Source organism: Monodelphis domestica, chromosome X (genome assembly GCF_027887165.1).
Source record: "Monodelphis domestica isolate mMonDom1 chromosome X, mMonDom1.pri, whole genome shotgun sequence".
In the NCBI taxonomy this organism is placed as follows: Eukaryota; Metazoa; Chordata; class Mammalia; order Didelphimorphia; family Didelphidae; genus Monodelphis; species Monodelphis domestica.
In genome coordinates, this window is record NC_077235.1 from 32,813,748 (window position 1) to 32,838,596 (window position 24,849).

The window sequence follows — 24,849 nt, forward strand, 5'->3', positions numbered from 1 at the left end:
CTGATTCAGGCCCAGGAGCTAAAATTGGAAGGGCTCACTCACAGTAGTTCTGGGAACCCCCACCACTCCCAACCCCCCCTCCAACTCCCCGTCCCCTCCAGCCTGTGGAAATTATCTTTCAGCTCTCCTCTGCCAATAAAGAGGCTTGCCTGTTAGGTGTAGAAGTCCCCTCGCTAGCTCTCATTTCCTTTAAAGTTTTGTAAAACTCTATATACATCATGCATTAAATGCTTACTATGTGCGTATTCCCTGTAAGGAAGGTGCTATTACGATGTCTATTTTAAAGATGAGCAAACTGAGGCTGAGAGAGGGGCCACAAAGCTACTCTTAGTCTGAGGCAAAATAGACATCGTAATAGCACCTATTTCCACAGGCTGAGAGCAGTCCCTAAGTAGATGGTTGGAAAGGGCTGCCTTCAACTCCAGCCCTTGCTGGCCTTAGAGTCTATCTACCACAACAATCATCCTTTCCAGGGGAAAATATTTTCTGAGAAGCCAAAATGTGTAACTATTACTTCATTCAAGTTCCTGCAAATCTTTAGTAAGATGATGTACTTTTTTCCATGGGCAAAGGAGCTTAGGATTCACTTTTTTGCTGGTCAACGTGAAGAGATCCCAGACCTGTCTTTGACTTACAGCCCCATAGGCTTAGTTTGTCTGGGGCAAGGGTTCTAACTGCACTTCTTGACCCAAGCTGTGAACTCTCCAAGCCTAGTCAAACACTCTCCAGGGCCTTCTCTGCTCCAGGTGAGCTCAACTCCATCTCTTCTTCTGACCCATCCCACTAGTAGGGGAGGAGAGTCCAGAAGGGACCTTCTTCTTAGATCAGGGAGAGAACTGCTAGAATCCTCCTCACTAGAACTTTACCTCTTAGTAATAAAAGGAGGTACTATGTCTCGAGTGGAGCTCCTGGAAGGAGATTACAAAGACAACACCTTAGGTGTTGGCCTGTAGGATTACAAAATAGAATTTGTGACATAAGACTAACACATTCCTTATTGCCCCAAGATCAAATTCAAATCCTTTATAACCTTGCACCCTTTAAGTTATCCCTGTCTCACTTGGGCCCTTTCTCACGGTCCCCTTCTTTTGCTCTTCTGCCTTGGCTCCTACCCTGCCTTCCAGGACAAGATATATAACCCACACCTCTCTGCTTTCCTTCTCCTGGTATGTGCACTTATACCAAGTTCTTTTTGGCAGCAGATAGCACATAACGTTCCCACGTGGCAGACCTCTGAAGCAGATTGCAGGAAGCTTCGGCTTCAGAAGAGCAGAGAATGGGGAAGGTGAGTTGGAGGAGAGGTCAGAGCCTAGGGCTCCAATTAGACCTTCCTCCCAACTTCCCTCCTATATGTCAAATTCTGCCCAGCTTGCCCACTTGGCCTGTATGAAAGATCAGGGGGTCCCAATACTGTTTATTTCACTCAGCCCTACCCCTATTTCAATTAGGTGAACCTCACCACTATAACTTGCTAGGAGTGAAATTCTTTCTAAGGTAGGAACTCCCCCATCCCAGGAAACTGAGGGTCATCCTTACAACTTGAGTTCACATAGCCCTTTAGGGATCCCCACAGCTCTGCCCTTCCAGCCACCACTGTACCACCTGACCACACAGGGTGGTCAAGACTAATCACAGACAAGGAAACTGAGGCTTAGAGAGGTAAAATATTTGGCCTATGGCTAACACAGCTAAGAACAGAAGCTTGGTATCAATCCTAGGTCTTATGACTACCAATCCAGAAATTCTTTCCCATTGCACAGAGTTACCTCTCAATCACATTAATGTCTGATTAAAATCAGCCTCATTAACTGGGAAATGAGAAGAGAGAACAAGAAGGCCCATATAGTGGACCCCACTTCATTGCCCAGATCTTCCTTTTCCCATCATTTCTGCCATGTTAACACATTAGTGATAGAATGGGTTGTAGGGGAACCTCACCAGCTTTCAAGTCAGAGGACCTGGGGTTAAATCCCATTCCTTCCTTTTATCTTGGACAATTTCTCTTCCCTCAAACCACAGTTTCCTCATCTATAAAATGAGGAGGGTCAGATTGGACAATTTCTCAGTCCTAAATGTATGTTTCTGTGAGATCTGACAGTTTTTTTTTAAAAACTAGACCCATGATTTCTTTGGCATAGAGTTCTCCTGTCAAAGTAAATACCTTCTCTCAATGCAGACCAGCACTTCCAGTCTTGGAGTGTTTGCCTCTCAGATTTCATTAGCATTTGAGATTCCTTAGAATGGATCCCTAAGGCAGTTAGGTAGCCCAATAAATGGAGTGCTGGTCCTGGAGTCAAGAGGACCTGAGTTCAAATCCAATCTCAGATATTTACTAAGCTGTGTGAATCCAGATGACTCATTCAACCTTGCTTGCCTCAGCTTCCTCATCTATAAAATGACCTGGAGAAGGAAGTGGAAAAGCACTCCAGTATCTCTGCCAAGAAAATCCCAAACAGGGTTAGGTGTGACTAGAGGACTACACAACAATAGGAATGGATCCCTTCTTCATGCAGAAAGGGCTTCTAATTCACTTCACACCAAATGTATGTATGTGGTGGGGAATCAGATATAATAAGAATCTCTGGTCTCTTAAATAAGTTGAGTCGGTCCTACAGCTAAGTAGTGGTGGAAGTTACTGAAGCATTCAGAAGGCAACTGGTTATGATGGGACTTTAAGTTTTGGGGAGTTTGATATACCTGCCAGAGGTATATCAGGTATAACAGAGGAGCAAAGTAAGGCTCAGATCACATAGGTAAATAAGTAGGAGGGCTTTATGTGAATTCAGCAGGGCTTCTCAGATAGCATCCCAGGATCCAAGTTCATCATACCTACCATCTTCCATCTGGCTAAGGAAAATCTCACCCTCCCCCTCCTAAGAGGGTGCACTAGGAGGCACAATACTCAATGGCATAAAGGTTTAGAGAGGAAGTGAAAGGGAAAGAATCCCCTTCATGGGTTCCCCCTCAAACCTTTCTAGTCATTGTACCTTCTTTGTTGCTCAGTAACAGAAAAGGGTAAATCACTATCATCTTCACTCATGGGGTTTCATCTCTTTATTTAGGGTGTGCTACAGGAGAAGAAAAGGCTAAGTGATTACTTTCTGCCTGGTATTCAAAGTCTTCTATAAACTGGACTTCACCTTAGAGATCCGAATTAATTTGACCTACTCATAAACTGACAGATAATAATAATAACAACAACAACAATAATAGCTAACATTTGTAGAGCTTACTATGTGCCAGGCATTGTGCTAAGTGCTTTACAGATATCTCAACTGATCCTCCCAACAATGCTTCAAGGGAGGTGCAATTATTATACCCTTTTTACAGATGAGGAAACTGAGGCAGACAAAAGTTTGCTGATTTGTCCAGGGTCACACAGCTAGTAAGTGTCTAAGTTCACATTTGAACTCTGATCTTCCTGACTCCAAGCTCAGTATTGTATCCACTGCAACACGTAGCTGACTGTAGGAAGAAACTGAGGCAAAAAAAGTTAAGTGGCTTACTGTCTTGACTCCAACCTGGCTATCCCCCAAACACATTGTCCCCCTACTCATGTCATAGACTCTTAGAGCTGGAACACAAGAAAAATAAAAAGGTGTCAATCCTGAAGCACACTCACATCTTCTTGCTGAAGTCATCAGTATTGATCTTATAGCTAGAACCCGAAAGCCGGGGCAGGCTGGCAGAGAGAGATTTTGATGGAAATGTAGATCTGAAAAAGAAAAGCAAACTTGGTCAGAACCTCTTTGGAGTTGTCCAGGGTCCCAAACATCTGAAAGCTTGGTACATCAGACCTCATATATGGACTTAAGCTTTCCTTTCAGAGTCAGCCAAGTCCATGGAGGAGAGCAATAACAACAAAGGCCCTCTGCTCAGCCTTTGGTGAATGGAGGCCTTGGGTACCCCAGAATTCCAGGGATAGGGAAGGGGTGCAGGGATGAAGTATGAGACACCTCTCTAGAGAGACCCATTTTGGGGTAGCACTTTGTAACCATACAATGCTATAGAAATTTGTGACTCCATTAATGGCCTTAATTAATTAATTAATGGGCTAGAGCTTCAAGCTCTTGCAGGCTAGAGCAATGGAGATGAGTACTAGCTTGAGCTATGTTTGGACAGGCTCATCACCAGGAAGATGGTCACTGGAGGAGGAACTAGATGGCTCCAACAACTCAAGAATCCATCAAGCAAGTCATTTCTATGTATTGGGGGTGGGAGAGAGGCTATCAGCATCAGTGAAGGGAATGTCTATCCTCTTTGGGAAGTTTGGATGTGAAACCTTTGCAAATCCTCAGCTCTAGATATATTAGCTATTATAGACACAACTATTAGAGGAATGCTTTGAGGAGCCAGTGAAAGCAAGAACCTATAAAGTGCTCAGAAGAGGATGCTAAGTACAAGGAATGGTCTCAGTCTGAGCTCTAGCAGCTAGCATCGTACCTGGCACACAGTAGGTACTTCATAAATATTTGGTGATTGACTAGATTATGTTCCTCTCAGCAACAGCCAGCTTGACTCCAACCTGGATGGGCTCTTTGCCATAGCTCAGCACTAGCCAACTCCACCCAAAGAGCTATTGGCTCCTCCCCTTCTCTATCCCCCCACAACTTGACACTTGCTGTCTGAGCTGGGAAGCACCCCATAGTAGGGCCTGCAAAAGGTCATGAACTCTTTGATGAGGCTTCTTCTAGTACCTCCCACCAGACCAACCTTTTGGGTTTTTCAAAAGTAGTCGGGAATTGGCTCTGTGGCAAAGATGTGCTGTCAACTGGCTTGGTGAACACACCCCTGTATGGACCGGAGGAGGAGATATGCCATTATTGTCCAAAATAACTTAGAATAAGATGCAGAGGAAATCCATTGAAGGGGAGCACAGCTAGAATGAGACTGGAGGTGGGCTGGGATACATTTGCCAGAGAGGTGGAGCTATTTCTTATAGTAGTGGCAAGCAGGCCTGCCTACAACACCAGGATCTAAGAAAAGGAGAACATCTCTTCAAGTTGGACCAAGCTTCTATCAAACTCGCTAGGAGATACTGTCCTTTCCTATGGCATGGCATTTTGCCTAGCTAGAGTCAATCTCATGGCTCCCTGGTCATCAGACTGTACCCTGGGGGAATTGGTAGGATCATCTTGGATCCCCTCATCACAGGGGATCCTTTGCCCAAGATACTCACTAACCTGGAAAGTGTCTGCAGAAGCCCCAGGTTGCAGGGGTAATCCTTCCTGACCAGTAACCTTGCTCCTAACTCTGATTTTATTAGACTTTCTAGATGGGCCCTCTCAGGCAGACTATTCTGAAATGGGCCTACCACACATAAGGCTAAGTGGTGAGTTTGACCTTCTTCTAAAGCTCCAATGTGCTTCTTTGGTGTCAGTCACCCCTAATTTGATCCTGCTATTTCCTTTGCCTCAAAATCCCTAGTGAGAGATTTGAACTTGCTAGGTAGGCTATTACTCTCTAGGCTAGAAGCCCATCACTGCCTTTAGCAAGTACCGAGAGCCCCACCATTCCTACTGTTTCCAGCTCCCCTGACTGTTAACACCCACCTGATAATGTAGCCTGTTGAGGGTTTGATAGCTGCAGGCCTGAATAGAGAGAAAAAAATAAATCAGAAGCTGCTAGTTCCAACTGGAAGGGGAGGCACATCAAGGAAGGTGAAAGACTACAAAGGCATCCAGAGTTGGGACATAGGCTCTGCCCCTTACTTTGTACAGGGCTTGTTCGAGTATTGCCTATTGGGACAGTGGCCCTGCCTACCCAAGAAGGGATAACAGCCTGACCTGTGTGACCTTGGGCAAGTCTCTCAAGCTTTCTTGCCCTCCCTTTCATCACCTGTAGAATAATGGGTTTAGACTACATGGTTTCAGAGGTCCTTCTACCCAAGTTTTATGATTCTTTGAAAATGAAGGGGTGGATTATGAAGGTTCCTTCTAGCTTCAACATTCTAGGCCATTCAGAAGCAAAGAGATACACTGGAAGGGGTCCATTTTCTATCTAGCACTCAGTGCCTGTTTTCCAAAGGAAAGTTATAGTACAACATCCATATGTTGGGAGGCTCTCAAGACTTAATATTGCTGCCCTTGGTTAAGAACACATTTGTTCAACTCTCTCCCAGGGAGCTCTAAGCACTTCCAAGATAGCACTGTCAGGATCCCTTGAAGGACAGCATCCTTCCCCCTGGTTTGTAAGTGGCATGCATCATGTGCGCCACCAAGAGGTTGGAGTAAGAAGTTAGTAAGAAGGCAAACTCTCAGAAATGTGTACTGATGGGGATCTCTACAATTCTCTCCCTCCTCCCTTCCTTACTTTTAAAAACCCCTACATTCTGACTTAGAATCAATACTAAGTATTATTTCCAAGGTAGAAGAGTGGTAAGGGCTAGGCAACTGGAGTTAAGTGACTTGCCCAGGGTCACAGTTAGGAAGCATCTGAGGCCATATTTGAACCCAAGACCTCCTGTCTCCAGGCTTGGCTTCTACAGCTTTCAAAGTATTTTTATGTACCCTTTCATTTGACCCATCCAAAGCAGGGCATATATATGAATGAGAAAACATTTATTAAGTACTTATTATGTATTGTGTGAAATGCTAGGGATATAAAAAGAAAAAGCAAGGCAATCTTTGCTCTCAGGGAGCTCATACTCCAATTGGTAGAAAATGCATAAAAGAGTTACTCAGCCTCAGGGCATGTAGAAAGACCTGAAATTCATACAGATCCAATAACAGGGCAACTGGCAAGGTCCAAGAGGCCTTAGAATGCATAGTCAGATGACAGGGCAGAGTTCTCCAATTTTATGAAAAAGGAAAACTGAGGCCCAAAGAAAGAGAAATGACTTTTCCATGATCCCATAGCTAATAAATGGTAGAGCCAATCCTTCCATCCAGGTCTTCTGACCTTTCAAAGCTAGGGTAGCAGACATGGGATAACAGAAAATCTCCTCCCTAAGATGGAACATCCTTCACCATCTATGATCATTGACTGATCAAGCCAATTATTCTGGGTCTAAAAATGGCAGGAAGGAATTGTTCCAGTGAGTCTTCCACAATACATAGAAATGTACTGAATGTCATCATATTACTTCTGGCCCTACTGCCTACAGGGCTCTCAAAAACACTTTGATTCCCACCCATCTGTGTTGAGAAGTGCTAGGCTAGATGAAAGGGCTACACTTTATCTAGTGGGCTATGTTCCTGCCTCAGTGGAGTGTGGAAAGGTGTCTTCATCATACCTGTCCTTCCGGGTCTTCATGAGTGGAGTTACAGCTGGGCAATGCTCCGTGCTTGGTGATAACTCTCTGGGGGAAAGAGGTATGATTTTGCTGAAGGTCTAGGCAATAGTATCCCCTCAAAGCTACTTATTAGAATGGAAAAGCAAATCTACCATTATCTCATGTCCCCACCCCCATGTTACTAGCCTAAATCTGCCATCCTGTCAATATACTCTCTTCCCACTTGTTACCCTCTTCTACCTACTACTTCTGTCTGATACACCTGGTGACCTCTGGGGCACACTGAGAGGAGGCTCTTCTTCCCTCGTTTCTAGTTAAGGGGTGAATGAGTGAGAAAAGATGTAGGAACTGACATAATATATCTGAAAGTTTAATCATTACCAAGTTAAGAATCAGGAAGGTTGGCCTCTTGAAACAAAGAGAAAATGTCTGTAGCTACCATTGGACATGGTAAGTGTGCTAGGAAAGGGGAAAGGGTATTTAAGGACAACCAGGGATGAGAGGCACCATGAATCAGTCATGGTCAGACTTAAAAAGCTCTGTAGCTTCCCCCCACCCACTGCTTTGGTCTTGACCCTGGCATACTAGTTAGAGTATGGCTCTTGGCCAAACTGGGCCTCTCTCATCATCTTTATCAGGACCCCTTTCCTTCCCTGCCCTTTTCTACCCCTTCCCTACTTCTTTTAGGCAGAGGCTGGGGGATACAATTTTCAAGAGTCACCATCAGGAGTTTCTCTAAAGTACTCACATGGTCTGGCCTTCTGTATCATTTGGTTTGTGAATCCAGCTCTTATCACCTTTGATGATGGTTCGGATTTTCATTTGTTTGATGATATTTTTCCGATCCTCATCTCCAGAATGGGCAGCAAATCCTATAAAGAAAAAAAACGAAAGTGGAATTGGGAGCAGTGGAGAGGAATGACCATATCATGGAGAAAGATGAACTGAATGTTTGTCCCTGGAGCACATTTGTTCTGAGGGTCTTACTTATCTGCTTCCTAGCTTAATTGTGGAGGACAATTATCCAGATGTTAGCTAAATAAGTCCCTATGCCTGGTCCATCACCATCACTGGGGGACAATATTCAGTGATTATGGATGGTAAATGTGGCATTCTACCATTAATCTATAGTTAGTCTTTTTAAGTATTTTCGCTGCTCACTCATGGGTACAAATAAGTAGAGGACACTAAGGTGATCTTTGCTCAAATAAGTGGTTACAATTGAAGACTAAGGTCTTCTTTACCATTTACCAATTACACCCAAGTTCAATCTTTATCTCTGACATATATGTCAATTGTCTACTCCAGAAACAGAAATGGAGGCTGAGTTCTGCCCATTTCTACTCTCAAGAGTATCTGTAGCCCACAAACTCTTTCTACCCAATGTCATTTTATAGCTAGAGAAAAGAAATGCCATATAGAATGGTCCATGGTTTTAGCTAAGTCTGCACAACGAGTCACTAACAAAGTTTCAGCAACAGCTTCACCATGTCACTGGAAGGCCTGAGTTACACATAGAACTCAGGATGGAAGGAGACAGTCTTCATCATTTAGGGAGCCTCTTATCTCAGCCAGACAAGTATGATAATGTAGACAATGGAATTCCAGGGTATGAATTAAACAGGCAGCTGCAGTGACAAGTTGCCAAAGTGAGCTCATATAATAGAACAGGTGAGGACAGAGGCTGCCTACAGGTGCCATGTAATGGAGGAGAGAGAACATACCTGCAGGAGCCAGAGGAAAGACTCCTAGACTTCTCTTAGTGGAGAGAAGAAAAGAATCCCCAATGCCCAGGCTAATTTATGCTATAGTCACCAGACTAAGATAATCACATTCTTTCCTAGGGAGAAGGCCTGCTTGAAGCATAAATTTCCAGGGCATGGAGTCTCACAGACTGCTTCCATATGTGCTAATAGATGGTGGAGACACTTCAGTTACTACGCAGTGGCAGCCCCTTCTCCACTAGAGAAAATGACTCCTAACTCAGGCCATTGGACATAGAGCCTTGCATGGCATTTCCAGTCCAACCCACTCATCTGAAAAGTTCTCAGAGAACAAAGGAGAGGGGAAGAGGCCTGAAAGAAAGGGATGGAGATCTGAGAGGAAGAAGCCAAGGGACTTACCTTTGGGGGTCTTTCCAAAAGGCATCATATTGTAGTTGTGTATTTACAGGTCAGGGCAGTACAGTAAATGGTTCTGAGGGAAACAAGACATTGACTGTTGTAGTTTCCGGTGGCAGAAGTTGGTTCAGTGTCCCAAATCCTGCCACACTAAGAACTCCCCAAGGCAGCAGTGGCTTCTGCTACATACCTATCCACAAAACCCACCAGCTATTTATGACCCCAGAAGCTCTGAGCAGCCGAGTGTGCCCAGCTAACTAATTTAGACCAACCAAATACATGAAAAAATGAAAACAATTCTTGTCCTAAAGGAGCTTCCATTCTGCTAGTAGGGGGAGGACAACAATATGCAAACAGATAAGTATATACATAATCATTTAAGAAGAGAGAGAACACTAAGCACTATAAGAAAGCTTTCCTGTAGGAAGTGGCCCATGAGCTGAGGCTTGTAGTTAAGAAACATTCTGGAAACTCAGAGGATCAAAGATGTTGTGGTTGTAAGGGACCTTAGAGCCCAACTAATCCACCCTCATTTGATAGATGAGAAAAATGAGACCCAAAAAGATAAACTGGATTGTCTGTGGCCACACACATAAGATATAAACAGAAAAGTCAGGATTTGAACCTAGCTCTGCTGACTCTCTGCCATTAATACAATGCACCTAGAAAGTAGGCTTCTTCCTTCAGGCTCTTAAATTTTTTAAAAACTTATTTATTTATTTTTAAGTATTTTTCCATGGTTACATGATTCATATCCTTTCCCTCCCTTTTTCCCTTCCCCCTCTCAAAGCTGACAAGCAATTCCACTGGGTTATACATGTATTATCACTTAATACCCTTTTCCATATTATTCATTTTTGTAATAAGAGTAATCTTTTAAAAACCCAAACCCCAAATCCTATACTCAAATAAACAAGTGATAAATCCTATGTTCCTATTCCCACAGTTCTTCCTTTGAATGTGGATAGTGTTCTTTCTCATAAGTCCCTCAGGATTGTCCTGGATCATTGCATTGCTATTAGTAGCAAAGTTGATCACATTTGATCGTCCCACAATGTTTCAATTTCTGTGTATAATGTTCTTCTGGTTCTGCTCATTTCACTCTGCATCAATTCCTGGAGGTCATTCCAGGTTACATAAAAATTGATCAGTTCATCATTCCTTATATCACCATAGTATTCCATCACCATCATATACCACAATTTGTTCAGCCATTCCCCAATAGAGGGATACCCCCTCATTTTCCAATTTTTTGCCACAACAAAGAGTGGGCTATGAATATTTTTGTATAAACATTTTTATTATCTCTTTAGAGTACAAACCTAGTAGTGGATCAAAGGGTGTGCATTCTTTTAAAGCCCTTTGAGCATAATTCCAAATTACCTTCCAGAATGGTTGGATTAATTCACAATTTGACCAGTAATGCATTAGTGCCCCAATTTTGCCACGTCCTCTCCAACATTTATTATTTTCTTTACTGTTATATTGGCCACACTGTTAGGTGTGAGGTGGTACGTCAGAGTTTTTTTGATTTGCATTTCTCTAATCAGGAAGGATTTAGAACACTTTTTCATGTTATTTTTGATAGTTTTGATTTCTTCATCTGAAAACTGCCTATTCATATCCCTTATCCACTTGTCAATTAGGGAATGGCTTGATTTCTTGTACATTTAACTTAGTTCCTTATACACTTGAGAAACTAGATTTTTGTCAGAGATTTTTGTTATAAATTTTTTCCAGCTTTTTGCTTCCCTTCTAATTTTGGTTGCATTGGTTTTAGTTGTACAAAACCTTTTAATTTAGGGCAATCAGAATTATTCATTTTATATCTTCTAATGTTCTCTATCTCTTGTTTGGTTTAAAATTCTTTCCTTACCCATAGATATGACAGCTATACTATTTTATATTCCCCTAATTTACTTATAATTTCCCTTTTTATATTTAAGTCATTTACCCATTTTGAATTTATATTGGTATAGGGTGTGAGATGTTGATCTAAACCTAATTTTTCCCATACTGTTTTCCAATTTTCCCAGCAGTTTTTGTCAAATACTGGGTTTTTATCCCCAAAGCTGGGATCTTTGGGGAACACTAGCTTGCCAAGGCCATTTACCCAAAAACTATTCCATTGATCCACCCCCTTCTATCTCTTAGCCAGTACCAAATTGTTTTGATGATCATTGCTTTATAATACAGTTTAAGATTTGGTACTGCTAGACCATCATCCTTCCCATTTTTTTCATTACTTCCTTTGATATTTTTGATCTTTTGTTCTTCCAGATGAACTTTGTTATACTTTTTTCTAATTCTATAAAGAAGTTTTTTGGTAGTCTGATAGGTATGGCACTGCATAATTACATTAATTAAGATAGGATTTTCATTTTTATTATATTAGTTTGTCTTACTCATGAGCAATTAATGTTTTCCCAATTGTTTAGATCTAGTTTTATTTGTATGAAAAGTGTTTTGTAGTTGTGCTCATGTAATTCCTGAGTTTGTCTTGGCAAATAGATTCCCAAATATTTTAGATTGTCTAGAGTGATTTTTAATGGAGTTTCTCTTTCTAACTCTTGCTGCTGAGTTTTGATGGAAGTATATAGAAATGCTGATGATTTATGTGGGTTTATTTTGTACCCTGCAATTTTGCTAAAGTTATTAATTATTTACACTAGCTTTTTAGTCATTTTTCTCAGATTCTCTAAGTATACAATCATATCATCTGCAAAGAGTGATAGTTCAGTTTCCTCATTGCCTACTTTAATTTCTTCAAATTATTTTTCTTCTCTAATTGCTATAGCTAACATTTCTAATACAATATTAAACAGTAGTGGTGATAATGGGCATTCTTGCTTCACTCCTGATCTTATTGGGAAGGCTTCTAACATCCTCATTGCAGATACTTGCTGATGGTTTTAAAGACTGCTTATTATTTTGAGGAAAGTCCCTTCTATTCCTATACTTTCTAATATTTTCAATAAGAATGGGTGTTATATTATGTCAAAGGCTTTTCCTGCATCTATTGAGATAACCATGTGATTTTTGTTAGTTTGGTTGTTATTATGGTCTATTATGTGGATGGTTTTCCTAATATTAAGCCAGTCTTGCATTCCTGGTATAAATCCCACCTGGTCATAGTGAATAATCCTTGTGATAACTTTCTGTAGTCGTTTTGCTAGTATTCTATTTAAGATTTTTGCATCTATGTTTATTAAGGAGATTGGTCTATAGTTTTCTTTCTTTGTTTTTGGTCTTCCTGGCTTGGGAATCAGTACCATATGTATGTCATAAAAAGAATTTGGTAAGACTCCTCTGCTTATTTTGTCAAATAGTTTGAATAATATTGGGATTAGTTGTTCTTTAAATGTCTGATAGAATTTACTTGTGAATACACCTGGCCCTGGGGATTTTTTCTTAGGGAGTTCCTTAATGGCTTGTTCAATTTCTTTTTTCTGATATGGGATTATTTAAGTATTCTATTTCCTCTTTTGTTAATCTGAGCAATTTATATTTAGTAAATGATTATCCATTTCATCTAGATTGTCATATTTGTTATCATATAATTGGGAAAAATAGCTCTTAATAATTACCTTAATTTATTCTTCAATGGAAGTGAGATCACCCTTTTCGTTTTTATACTATTAATTTGATTCTCTTCTTTCTTTTTAAATTAGATAGCCAATACTTTATCTGTTTTGTTTTTTTTAAAGAACCAGTTCCTAGTGTTATTTATTAGTTCAATAGTTCTTTTACTTTCAATATTATTAATTTCTCCTTTGATTTTTAGGATTTCCAATTTAGTTTTTATCTGGGATTTAAAAATTTGTTCCTTTTTAGTTTTTTTAAGTTGCATGCCCAATTCATTAATCTCCTCCCTCTATATTTTGTTGATATAGGCACCCAGGGATATAAAATTTCCCATGAATAGAGCTTTGGCTGTATCCCATAGATCATGAGTCCCCAGACTTTTTACACAGGAGGCCAGTTCACTGTCCCTCAGACCATTGGAGGGCTGGACTATAAAAACAACTATGAACAAACCCCTATACACACTGCACATATCTTATTTTAAAGTAAAAAAACAAAATGGAGACAAATACATTGTTTAAAATAAATAACAAGTAAATTTAAATAAACAAACTGACCAGTATTTCAATGGGAACTATGGGCCTGCTTTTGGCTAATGAGATGGTCAATGTGCGGTTCCATATTTGTCACTGCTAGCTGTAACAAGTGATGCAAGTGTGCATCAGTTAGTCTAGATCTGGTTGGAGATTTCAGATGTTTCATTCTGGAAAAAGTCTGTTCACAGACATAAGTGCTGCCAAAGATGGTTGCCATTTTGAGTTCATGGTTCCTGAGATTAGGATATGTCTCAGAGGAGAGAGCTGCATAGAAATTAGGCAAGCTGCTTGACTTGAATGCGTTTTTCAGAGTCACAATTCTGCAGTTCAGCCAGTTCCATTTGGTAAATTGTATCCACATTTTCGATGTCAATAGAAAATGGGTTACGGAAAAGCTGTATGTCCTGTTCATGGAGATGAAGCTCTTTAAATCTGAATTGGAACTCCTTTTGCAACTTTTCCTGTGAATCCACACATGTTTCTTTTGGGAATGCAATCAAGGGTTTTCTGCTAACAGATTTTGAGTTAAGGGTAGATGGCAGAAATTTTCCTCCTTCACTTGTTTGATAAGGAGGCCTAACTTTACTTCAAATGCTTTCACATGTGATTGCATATCACAGATGAGCTTCCCTTTTCCTTGAAGTTGCACATTGAAACTGTTGAGTAGCTCTGTTACATCTGTCAGAAAGGCAAGGTTTCCATTCTGCATCACTGAGCTCTGTTACTTCTTTGTTTTTTGAAAGCATAAAAGCTGTAATCTGTGGAAGTAAGTCATAGAAATGTTTCAAAACTCTCCCTCAACTCAGCCAATGGACTTCTGTGTGGTACAGAACATCTTCATTGGCAACATTTAGCTCAAAAAGAAATTCCTGAAATTGTCTGTGGTTTAGTGCATTAGCTCTAATGGAGTTAACACAAGATACCACAATTTTAATAACAGAGTCCCACTTCAGTGGTTTACTACAGAGCAGCGCTTATTGGTGGATGAGGCAGTGTATGGCTATTGGATGAGAATGGTTATGTTTGTCCATCTCTTGGTTAATGCTAGCAATTACTCCTTTCTTAGACCCCACCATGTTAGGAGCACCATCAGTTGTCACACTGGCTAGTTTAGCCCAGTCCAGCTCCAAATCCTTCACAGTTTGGGAAGCCTTTTCATAGATATCCTCTCCTGTAGTTGTTCCTTTGATGCTTTGCAGTGCAGCAAGCTCTTCTGTGACTTCAAAATTGTCATTCATCCCACGAATAAAAATTAGAAGTTGTACAGAATCACGAACATCATTGCTCTCATCAAGTGCCAAGGAAAAATGGGAAAGTTTTCTTGCAGAGTTTTGCAAATGCTGATGCAAATTGTCTCCCATTTCTTCAATTCTTCATGTAATTGTAGATCCTGAAAGACTAACTGTACTAAATAAGTCTGCCTTTTCTGGACACATCTCTTTGCAACAGAAAGAAGGCACTCTTTAACAAATTCTCCCTCCACAAATGGTCTACCAGTGCACGCTATTAGCTTGGCAACTTGAAAACTTGCTCACAGTGATGAAATATTTAGATGCTTCTGCTTCACAAAAGTATTTTACTGAGTTGTCAATGTATTTTTCAGTTTTAATATTTTATCTTTTCTCATATCTCCGACCAAATAATCATATTTATCTTTATATTGAGTTTTGTCAATGCAAATTGTATTCTTTGAACATAGACACTATTCTGGCATATCAAACACACAACTCTTTCCTTGTATTGCATGAAAAAGTAATCATAAGTACACTGTTCTTTGAATATCCTACACTCTGAATCAATTTTTTTCTTTCTTGACATCATTGTTTCCTAGGGATCCCAAAATTCTATTAGTAAAATACCTATATATATAGCCCTACAAAAACAATATACCAACAATAATATTGCCCACGCAGAGGCATATAGACTGCACTGCCCATCAATGTAGTCTGATCTGTGTCCATCAATGCAGCTTTCCCAGTTCACATCATTTCAGCCTCACCAGTGACCATATTGGTAGAACTTCACTTTTACCTCAGGTTCACACTGGTGCAGTGCAGGAACCAGCATGATTACAGAGCTGGTTTCTCCACCACCTTTCCAATTTACACTACCCTGTGCAAACTACACTGCAATCTGTGAACTCACACAGGAATCTGATCGCATGGGTAAGACCCATGTGATAAGATTCCATGCAGGAAAAAAGAAGGCATGACACTAGTGTGTTTCCTCTTGCGGTCTATATTTGTGGATCTGTAATTATAGACCATAATTTGAAAAACACATGCCTCACTTCCCCCACATAGTACAATGGCAACCATACTTCCCCAGATGCACAACATAATGGCCCCTATAACTTCCCTTTGCCCAAAAGTCTCTCCCCACACTACTACACAGTACAATGTTCCCCATACTCCCCCAGATGCACAACATAATGGCCTTAGGGTTCCCTGAAAATAAGACACTGTCTTATACCAATTTGACCCAAAAAAAACAGCAGGTGTCTTATAAAACACCCAGTGGCAATGGTGGGCTTCTCACAGTAGAGACCCACTGCTGATGTCACAGGCCAGATCACTGCTATCCGATGCCCGTATATAGTATTGGAGGCGGTGCTGGGCCTGTGACACTGTATACCACTGTCTGGGATAGTGGAGGCTGCAGCACTAGCTGTGATGGGCCTGTCACACCTTGTACAGGCCCATCACTGCCACCACTATACTGGGCAGCAGTATACACAGTGTGGAGTCCCTTCCCCCAGATCACCACTCACCATGCTGATATCTTCCATTGTACAGCCACATAATCTTTTGCATGGCGTCTCTTTCTCATTAAGTTACTCTCAGAATAAGGTGCCACACAAAGGATTATGTCACCGGAAGTAGTACTGTATGTGAGTGATGCTGTGCTTTGCATCTGCATCCTGTGCTCCTCTCACTGACCACCAGTGAAAGAGGTGCCCCTTCCAAAAGTGGAGTGGGGCTGGATAAATGGCCTCAGGGGGCCGTAGTTTGGGGACCCCTGCCATAGATTTTGATATGATGTCTCCTCACTGTCATTCTCTTCAGTGAAATCAGTAATTGTTTGTTTCTGGTTTTTTAGTAATTGTTTCTTAAATTTGTTCTTTGATCCACTAGTTTTGAAAACAATTTCATAACAAAATCCAATTGATTTTAAATTGCCTCTCCATGAGCCCTTATTAATTATGATTATTATTGCTTTATGATCTGAAAATGTTGCATTTATTATTTCTGCTTTTCTGCATTTGTTTGTGATATTTTTATGCCCTAGTACATGGTCAATCTTTGTATATGTACCATGTGCTGCAGAAAAGAAGGTATATTCCTTTTTATCCCTATTTAGTTTTTTCCAAATATCTATTAGCTCTAATTTTTCTAAAATTTCATTTACTTCCCTTACTTCTTTCTTATTTATTTTTTGGTTCAATTTGTTCAGTTCTGATAGGGCAACATTGAGGTTCCCCATTAGTATGGTTTTACTATCTATTTCCTCCTTAAGCTCCTTTAGTTTCTTCTTTAAAAATCTGGAAGCTGTACCATTTGGTGCATATATATTAAGTACTGGTATTTCTTCATTATTTATACTACCTTTTATCAGGATGTAATTTCCTTCCTTGTCTCTTTTAATCAAACCTATTTTTGTTTTAGCTTTGTCTGAGATCATGGTTGCTACTCCTGCCTTCTTTGTCTCAGTTGTAGTCCAACAAATTCCAATCCAGTCTTTTACCTTTACCTTGTGTGTGTCTACCTAACTCATGTGTGTTTCTTGTAGATAACATATGGTAGGAGTCTGGTTTTTAATCAACTCTGCTATCCACTTCTGTTTTATGGGTGAGTTCATTCCATTCACATTTACAGTTATGATTACTGTTCGTGTATTCCCCTACATTTTGACTTCTTCCTTTAATCCTGACCTTTCTCCTTTCATCCTTTCCCTTCCCTCCAGTGTTTTGCTTTTAAGTCAGTGTCCCCTCTTTCCCCTCCCTTATATTGCTCCCCTTCCACCTGCTCCCTTCTTATTCCCCTCTTACTATAGGTCCTTTTGGTTGCCCCTCCCAGCCTCTCCCTTCCTTGTATTACTCCCCCCCCCACTATCCCGTTTCTTATTCCCCTTCTACTTCTCTATAAGATACAACTCTATACCTGTGTAATTAGAATCGGTTACACCAAAAACTACAATCTCCAGCAAAACTACAATCCCAGCACCCTACTTACTTCCTGTAGTTATGTACTGACATAGACGGGATATAAATTGGGTGTAGTTCTGTCTCTATCTATCTGTCTGTCTGTCTGTCTGTCTGTCTGCCTCTTTCCTTCTTGTTGTGGATTTGGTGGAGTGGGGACTTTTTTGAGAAGGTAGAAAAATTTAGTCATGTGGTTCTGTTTAGTTAGATAATGAACTTTATAAAACTAATACTTGAAGTATTGCACATTAATTTAAATCTTACATACCCCAAATGAGTCTGGCTGTTCTTTTCTTTCTGAGACAATTCTAATGACATCTTCCTCTTTTCTATTATATTGGTCTTCTCCCCTGCTCTCCCGTACTTCTCTATGTGATATATTTTACCCCATTTTACTTCTCTTTTCCCATTTCTCTTAGTATTATCCTCTTTTTCCACCCCCTAGTTTTATTTTTATTTTTTAACATAGCATCCTAATCAGCTTACTACCCTCTATGTATATTTCTTATGAGTACTATGCAATGATAACAATTTTTAAGAGTTACAGACATAATCTTTCCATAAATGAATATAAGCCATTTGACCTTATGGAAGACCTTAAGTTTTTTCTCTTTCTTATTTACCTTTTTATGCTTCTCTTGGATTTTGTATCTGGGCTTCAAATGTTCTGTTTTATGTCTTGACTGTTTTTCAGGAATGTTTGGAAGTCTTCTTTTTTATTAAGTGGCTATATTTGAATATAGTAATTTTTGCTGGGTAGTTGATTCTTGGTGATAGACCCAGTTCCCTTGCTTTCCAAAATATCATATTCCAAGGTCAATTGTTTCTTTCTAGCTGCTTATAGTATTTTCTCCCTAGTCTGGGAGCTCTAGAAATTGGCCAAGATCTTGGGAGTTGTCATTTTGGGATTAATGCAGGAGGTGATCTGTGGATTCTTTCAGTCTCTATTTTACCCTCTTATTTGAGGCTATCAGGGCAGTTTTCTTGGATAATTGCCTGTAGTATTATGTCTATGATTTTTTTTTTTTGGTTATGACTTTTGACTTTTGGGTAGTCCAATAATTCTTAAATTGTCTCTCCTGGATCCATTTTCTAGGTCAGTTGTTTTTTTTCCAATGAGGTGTTTCATATTTTGTTCTATTTTTTCATTCTTTTGATTTTGTTTTATAGTTGCTTGATGTATTATGAAGTCAATAGCTTGTAATTGTCCAATTCTAATTTTTAAAGCCTGAATTTTATCCATGACCTTTTGATCATCCTTTTCCTTTTGATCTAGTCTTCTTTGAAGTCATTCTTTTCATCTTTAACCTTTTTGTGTCATTTTCCAGTTGGTCAAATCTGGCTTTTAAGACATCATTTTCTTGTTTTTGTTCATGTGCCTCTGTTTCCAGATGACTTATTTTGCCTTTCAAGCTGTTGTTCTCCTTTTCCCAATTTTCTTCCACCTGTCTTATTTGTTTTTTTTAATTCAAAATTAATTTGAGAGACTGAGTCCAATTCCCTGGGGTTTTTGAGGTTTTGCTTGATGTTCCTTGGTCCTCTTCTGTTGATTCTGTTCTTTGTTTTTTTTATCACTTTCAATTGTAATTTCCTTTTTTCCTTCTGTTGTTTACTCATATCCCCCTCCCCCCTTTGTGGACTGTTTACTTGCTCCTCTGTTTGTTTACTTGATCTCTGTGTTTTAGCTTCTCCATCCTGAAGGGAATTTTATCCTGGATTAGACTGGTTGAGTTGACCTGCTGAGCTAATTTTCCCTGAGGCCAAATCTTCACCAGCTGCAGCAGAGGCCAAAGGTACCCAACCATCTGGCCCTCTCCCTTTTCCTCCCTGCCAGCCTCCATCAGAACCCTGAGCTTCGCGTGGTGGTACTAAGGTACTCTGTCAGGGCAACAGCCTTTGCCCTGGAATCTCAGTCTGAGTCCTATCACAGTTCTCAGTGCAGTAGGTGCAGGAGGGATGTTAAGTCTTTCCCTTATACCCTGGAACTCACTTTTCTCTGCCTACCTTTCAAGTTGTATTCCATAGGAGAGTCCTGGGGCTCCATCTTGTTGTTGGGTTTGGATTTCTGTCTTTTTTTAAGTACTTTTTAAAGATCGGTATGGAAGGAGAGTCCCAGGGATTTCAGCGTCTGTTGGCTTAGATTCTAGCCTGGCATGAATAAGACCATTTTGAATATTTTCAGAGGTTCTAGATCTCAGTACCCTAGGAGCCCACAGAAACTGGACTAGAGCCCAAATACCAACCTGTGGTGGATTCAGCCTGGAGCTGAGGTATATCCTTGGGGGTGGGATTGGGAGTGAGACCAAGCCCCTCCCCTTTCTATCCTTATCCTCAATTCAGTAAGTACTTCTGATTGACTTATCCACACACAGAACATGAACAACTTGAACAAATGCTTTGCTAAAATCTAGGTAAACTCTTATTTACAGTGTTCCTTTGATTTATCAGTCAAGGTACTCTGTCAAAATAGGAAATGGCCAATTTGTTATAACCTTGATGGTTTTCCCAGATCAAACACTCCCTTTTCTACATGTTCACTAATTGTCCCTTTAATAAGAAGTGTGAGACTTTGGCCAGGAATGGAAATCAAGTTCGTTGGCCTATAATTGGCAGATAACTTTCTCCTATTATTTGAAATTTGGGGCATTTGCTCTTTGCCAGTCTGAGAGTATTTGTCCTGTTCTCCAGAATACCAATAGAGTCCTAGCAGTCATGTCTACCAATTCTTTTAGTACCTGAGCATGTGGTTTTTCTAGGCTAAGTGACTTGCCGCCATCAAATGCTCTCTTATTATCTCCCTACTTATCTTGGCTTTGAAGCCACTTTAATCTGTGCTTCCCAGGTCAAAGATCAAAGACAGAAAAAACAGAATCAAAATTAAAGTTGTCTTGCCACTGCCTTCCCTTGGTCAATGATCCATCCTGTCACATTGCTTCCTTACCCCAATTCCCTGAACAGCAACCATCCTAGATCCTCTTTTCATTCTTTTTTCCCTTTTAGAACTGAAAATGCAAATAAATGAACCTAACCCTACAGAATAAATTAGCATGACAATTGTAAACCTTAAAATTTCTTAGACTTATGAATGTTGGAAATTTCCCCATTGGGAAATTTCATACTGGAAAAAATCTCCTACTGATAGTAAGAACTCTATTGGAATATGAAACTCCTTGGCATGGGAGGATCCTTCTCCTCCCTACTTAAGACTACTTTAGGACAGAAACCTTTTGCTAAACAATGGAAAGGGCTTTGACCTATGCTTAAGCATAGAACAGGAAGTTCTTTGAGTCATGATTGATTTTAGAATTGATACAATAGAGATACTTGGAATGACAGAACCAGATCTTGGAAAATACAATCTCCACCCTACTCAGAGTAACAGGATTTAGGAAGGGCTGCAGCAAAGATCAAGATTTAATTATTTGAGAATATGACCTTCAACAGACATGTGCAAAGGGGCCAGACCTCTGGGCTGTCCTGGGTTAAGCTAGAGCCACCATTGGCACAGGGGAGACATCGACAGTGATTGGTAGATGTGAGAACTGAGGGGAGGGAACTTAGATGGTTTCCTTAAAGATAGCGGGGTCTGAGGACAGAGGGGGGAGAGTTTTTTTGTTCTGAGGAGGTTTTGCTCTGAGAGGTTTTGCTCTGAAGGAGTCTGAGAGGTCCTGGAGGGAGAGCTCCTGGAGAGGTCTTGAAGGAGGCTGTGGAAGGAGAACTCAGGAGGAGTCAGGAGGAGAATTCTCTGGAAACATTTCTTGAAAGGAGGCTCTCTTGAAGGTGGAGCCTGAGGTTGGCATGAGAAGCCTTATCTAGAGAGATCTTGGGTGAGTGATAAAACCAACTGACTGATTTATCTCTTAGGACTGAGGTCTAGGCCTTATTGGCTTGAGGCCCTTCATTCTTATTCCTTTCTTACTTTCTCTCTTTTTCTATTGATTAATCAGTGTATTATAAATTAAATTTCTCTATAAAACTCAGTTGGCTTGGGCATATTCATAAATTGGCAATATATTCCCTGGCGACCATCTTATATTTATATAAAACCAAGACACAGTAGAAAACATATTTCAGCGGTCATAATTGTTATATATTTCTCTTGCTCCCAAACATTTTAATTATCACAGTTTATGGCTCCCACTCTCTTATCTACAACTATTTAATGCTCAAAAACTATTTTAAATCTAACACAATCCACGGATAGACAAGTCCTGATGGGGCTCTACAGTCATTAGGGCTAAGACATGGTGTTGACTCTAGCTCAACTAGCAGTGACTTACACTGTCTAGGTGCCCAAGTGGGGCTTGGTCCTCTGATTTTTCTGTCTCTGGATATTTTGTTAAGTGAGGGAGATTACTGAATTTCATCTGACCTGTATTAGTGCTAGGTGATTTTTTAAATTTTTTTATTTTTATTTGGTCATTTCCAAACATTATTCATTGGAAACAAAGATCATTTTCTTTTCTTCCCTCCCCCCCTCCCACCACCTCTCCCATAGCCCACCAGTGATTCCACTGGGTGTCAGATGTGTTCTTGATTCAAACCCATTTCCATGTTGTTGGTATTTGCATTAGAGTGTTCATTTAGAGTCTCTCCTCAGTCATATCCCCTCCACCCCTGTAGTCAAGCAGTTGCTTTTCATTGGTGTTTTTACTCCCACAGTTTATCTTCTGCTTGTGGATAGTGTTTTTTAGATCCTTGCAGATTGTTCAGGGACATTGCATTGCCACTAATGGAGAAGTCCATTACCTTCGATTGTACCACAATGTATCAGTCTCTGTGTACAATGTTTTCCTGGTTCTGCTCCTTTTGCTCTGCATCACTTCCTGGAGGTTGTTCCAGTCTCCATGGAATTCCTCCAGTTTATTATTTCTTTGAGCACAATAGTATTCCATCACCAACATATACCACAATTTGTTCAGCCATTCCCCAATTGAAGGGCATCCCCTCATTTTCCAATTTTTGGCTACCACAAAGAGTGCAGCTATGAATATTCTTGTACAAGTCTTTTTCCTTATTATCTCTTTGGGGTACAAACCCAGCAGTGCTATGGCTGGATCAAAGGGCAGACAGTCTTTTATCGCCCTTTGGGCAGAGTTCCAAATTGCCCTACAGAATAGTTGGATCAGTTCACAACTCCACCAGCAATGAATTAGTGTCCCTACTTTGCCACATCCCCTCCAGCATTCATTACTTTACATAGCTGTTATGTTAGCCAATCTTCTAGGTGTGAGGCAATACCTCAGAGTTGTTTTGATTTGCATCTCTCTGATTATAAGAGATTTAGAACACTTTTTCATGTGCTTATTAATAGTTTTTATTTCTTTGGCTGAGAACTGCCTGTTCATGTCCCTTGCCTATTTATCAATTGGAGAATGGCTTGATTTTTTTGTACAATTGATTTAGCTCTTTGTAAATTTGAGTAATTAAACCTTTGTCAGAGATTTTTATGAAGATTGTTTCCCAATTTGTTGCTACCCTTCTGATTTTAGTTACATTGGTTTTGTTTATACAAAAACTTTTTAATTTGATGTAGTTAAAATTATTTATTTTACATTTTGTGACTCTTTCTAAGTTTTGCTTGGTTTTAAAGTCTTTCCCTTCCCAAAGGTCTGACATGTATACTATTCTGTGTTCACCTAATTTACTTATAGTTTTCTTCTTTATGTTCAAGTCATTCACCCATTCTGAATTTATCTTGGTGTAGGGGCTAGGTGAATTTTTGAAAGCAACAGTGGCCATGTTTTTCCAGAAGGATACATGTCAACAATGGTTTCCTATTACTCCTTGAACTTTTTCTTATCTAAATGACTAAGAATTGCTGCAGTTGGTGCTTTATTACATGGGTCAAGGGAGATATGACTGGGGATGTAGACTCTAAATGATCATCCTAGTGCAAACATTAACAAAATGGAAATAGATTCTGATCAAGAATGCATGTAAAATCCAGTGGAATTGTGTGTCAGCTATAGGAAGGGGCAGGGGGAGGGGAGAGAGTGAAAGAATATGATTCTTATAACCAAGGAATAATGTTCTAAATTGACGAAATAAAATTTTCTAAAAAAAAAAAAGAATTGCCACAGTTGAGTACAATGGAGAGACTACTGGATCCAAAGACAGAACACCTGAGCCCAAACCTAGTTCTGATACTCATTAGCCATGTGACCTTGAGTGAGCCATTTCTCCTCTCCTGGGCTCAGTTTCCTCAGCTATAAAAATGAGGGCATTGAGAAGTTCTGAAGTGCTTTTCCATCTTTTCCATTTTGTTCCATTTGTGCACACCCATGGATTCCATCAGTTTCTTCTTCCCTCTCCCTCCAAACACATACTTGCTGCTGCTTTCAGCCTGTAGCAAATGATTATTCCATTGCTTACACTTAGCCACCCTTGAATGACTTAAAAAGTGGATTCCAAATTTCTGTGGAAAAGCCACTTTAGTAAAGACAATCCAAGGACTATACACTGTTTGTATGTAGAGGAGAGGGTGTGGTTGTTTTGGGTGGGGTGGTGCTTAATCTCAACCCCAGGTTTGTGCTTTGAAACAATCTGGAATCTCTGGCACCCAGGGAAGGTCCTCCTACACTCCCAAATAAACAAACAGTGAAATATACCTGCTACAGGTAGAAGCTCTTTGGTTCCCCAAATTGCCCATAAAAGATATCATCCTACTTCAAAGAGGGTCATTTCTTGGTCTGTAGGTTTCCAGGGAATATCACATAAACTTTCAGGACAGCATGGGTTGGTCCCTGGCACATAGGAATCCATAGGCACACACATTTTGATCTGGAAGGTCCCTTACAAAGCATTTAGTCCAATGCCTTCATTTTACAGATGAGAAGACAGGTTCAGAGAATGTCTAAGGTCATACCCATGGCAAAAGTGGCAGAAGCCAATTTTGCTTAATGTCAATTTTCTGAGGCAATGAATGAATTAATGAGGGAATTGGAATAATAGAATTTTATTATGGGAAAGGACCTTAGTGGCCTTCCAGCTGAAACTATGTAGGAGAAGGGAACTTCTTTCCAAAATGTCTGGAGAATGACCATCCCTTTCTTGGCTTGCAGATCTCCAGTGAAAGGAAAAGTCACTCACTACCTCCCTTGGCAGCCCATTTCACTTGTGCCACAGGCAGTGGATGGTAGAGAGCAGACTTGGGACTGGTTCCCCTGAATG

General features: G+C 40.2%; 1 protein-coding gene across 8 annotated transcripts in view; it reads right to left on the reverse strand.

Annotated features, from left to right (window-relative positions):
* ZNF185 (zinc finger protein 185 with LIM domain) overlaps positions 1 to 24,849 on the reverse strand; it is an 83,942-nt gene that overhangs the window by 36,440 nt on the left and 22,653 nt on the right. For all 8 annotated transcript variants that reach the window (XM_056809573.1, XM_056809571.1, XM_056809574.1 and 5 more), the window contains exons 3-8: positions 9,358 to 9,430; positions 7,983 to 8,106; positions 7,235 to 7,300; positions 5,553 to 5,591; positions 4,714 to 4,791; positions 3,623 to 3,715 (exon numbers count right to left, since the gene is read on the reverse strand). In XM_056809573.1, the coding sequence (XP_056665551.1) occupies positions 3,623 to 3,715; positions 4,714 to 4,791; positions 5,553 to 5,591; positions 7,235 to 7,300; positions 7,983 to 8,106; positions 9,358 to 9,385 (428 nt within the window). In that variant the 5' untranslated portion in view covers positions 9,386 to 9,430. The remainder of the gene's footprint in view (positions 1 to 3,622; positions 3,716 to 4,713; positions 4,792 to 5,552; positions 5,592 to 7,234; positions 7,301 to 7,982; positions 8,107 to 9,357; positions 9,431 to 24,849) is intronic.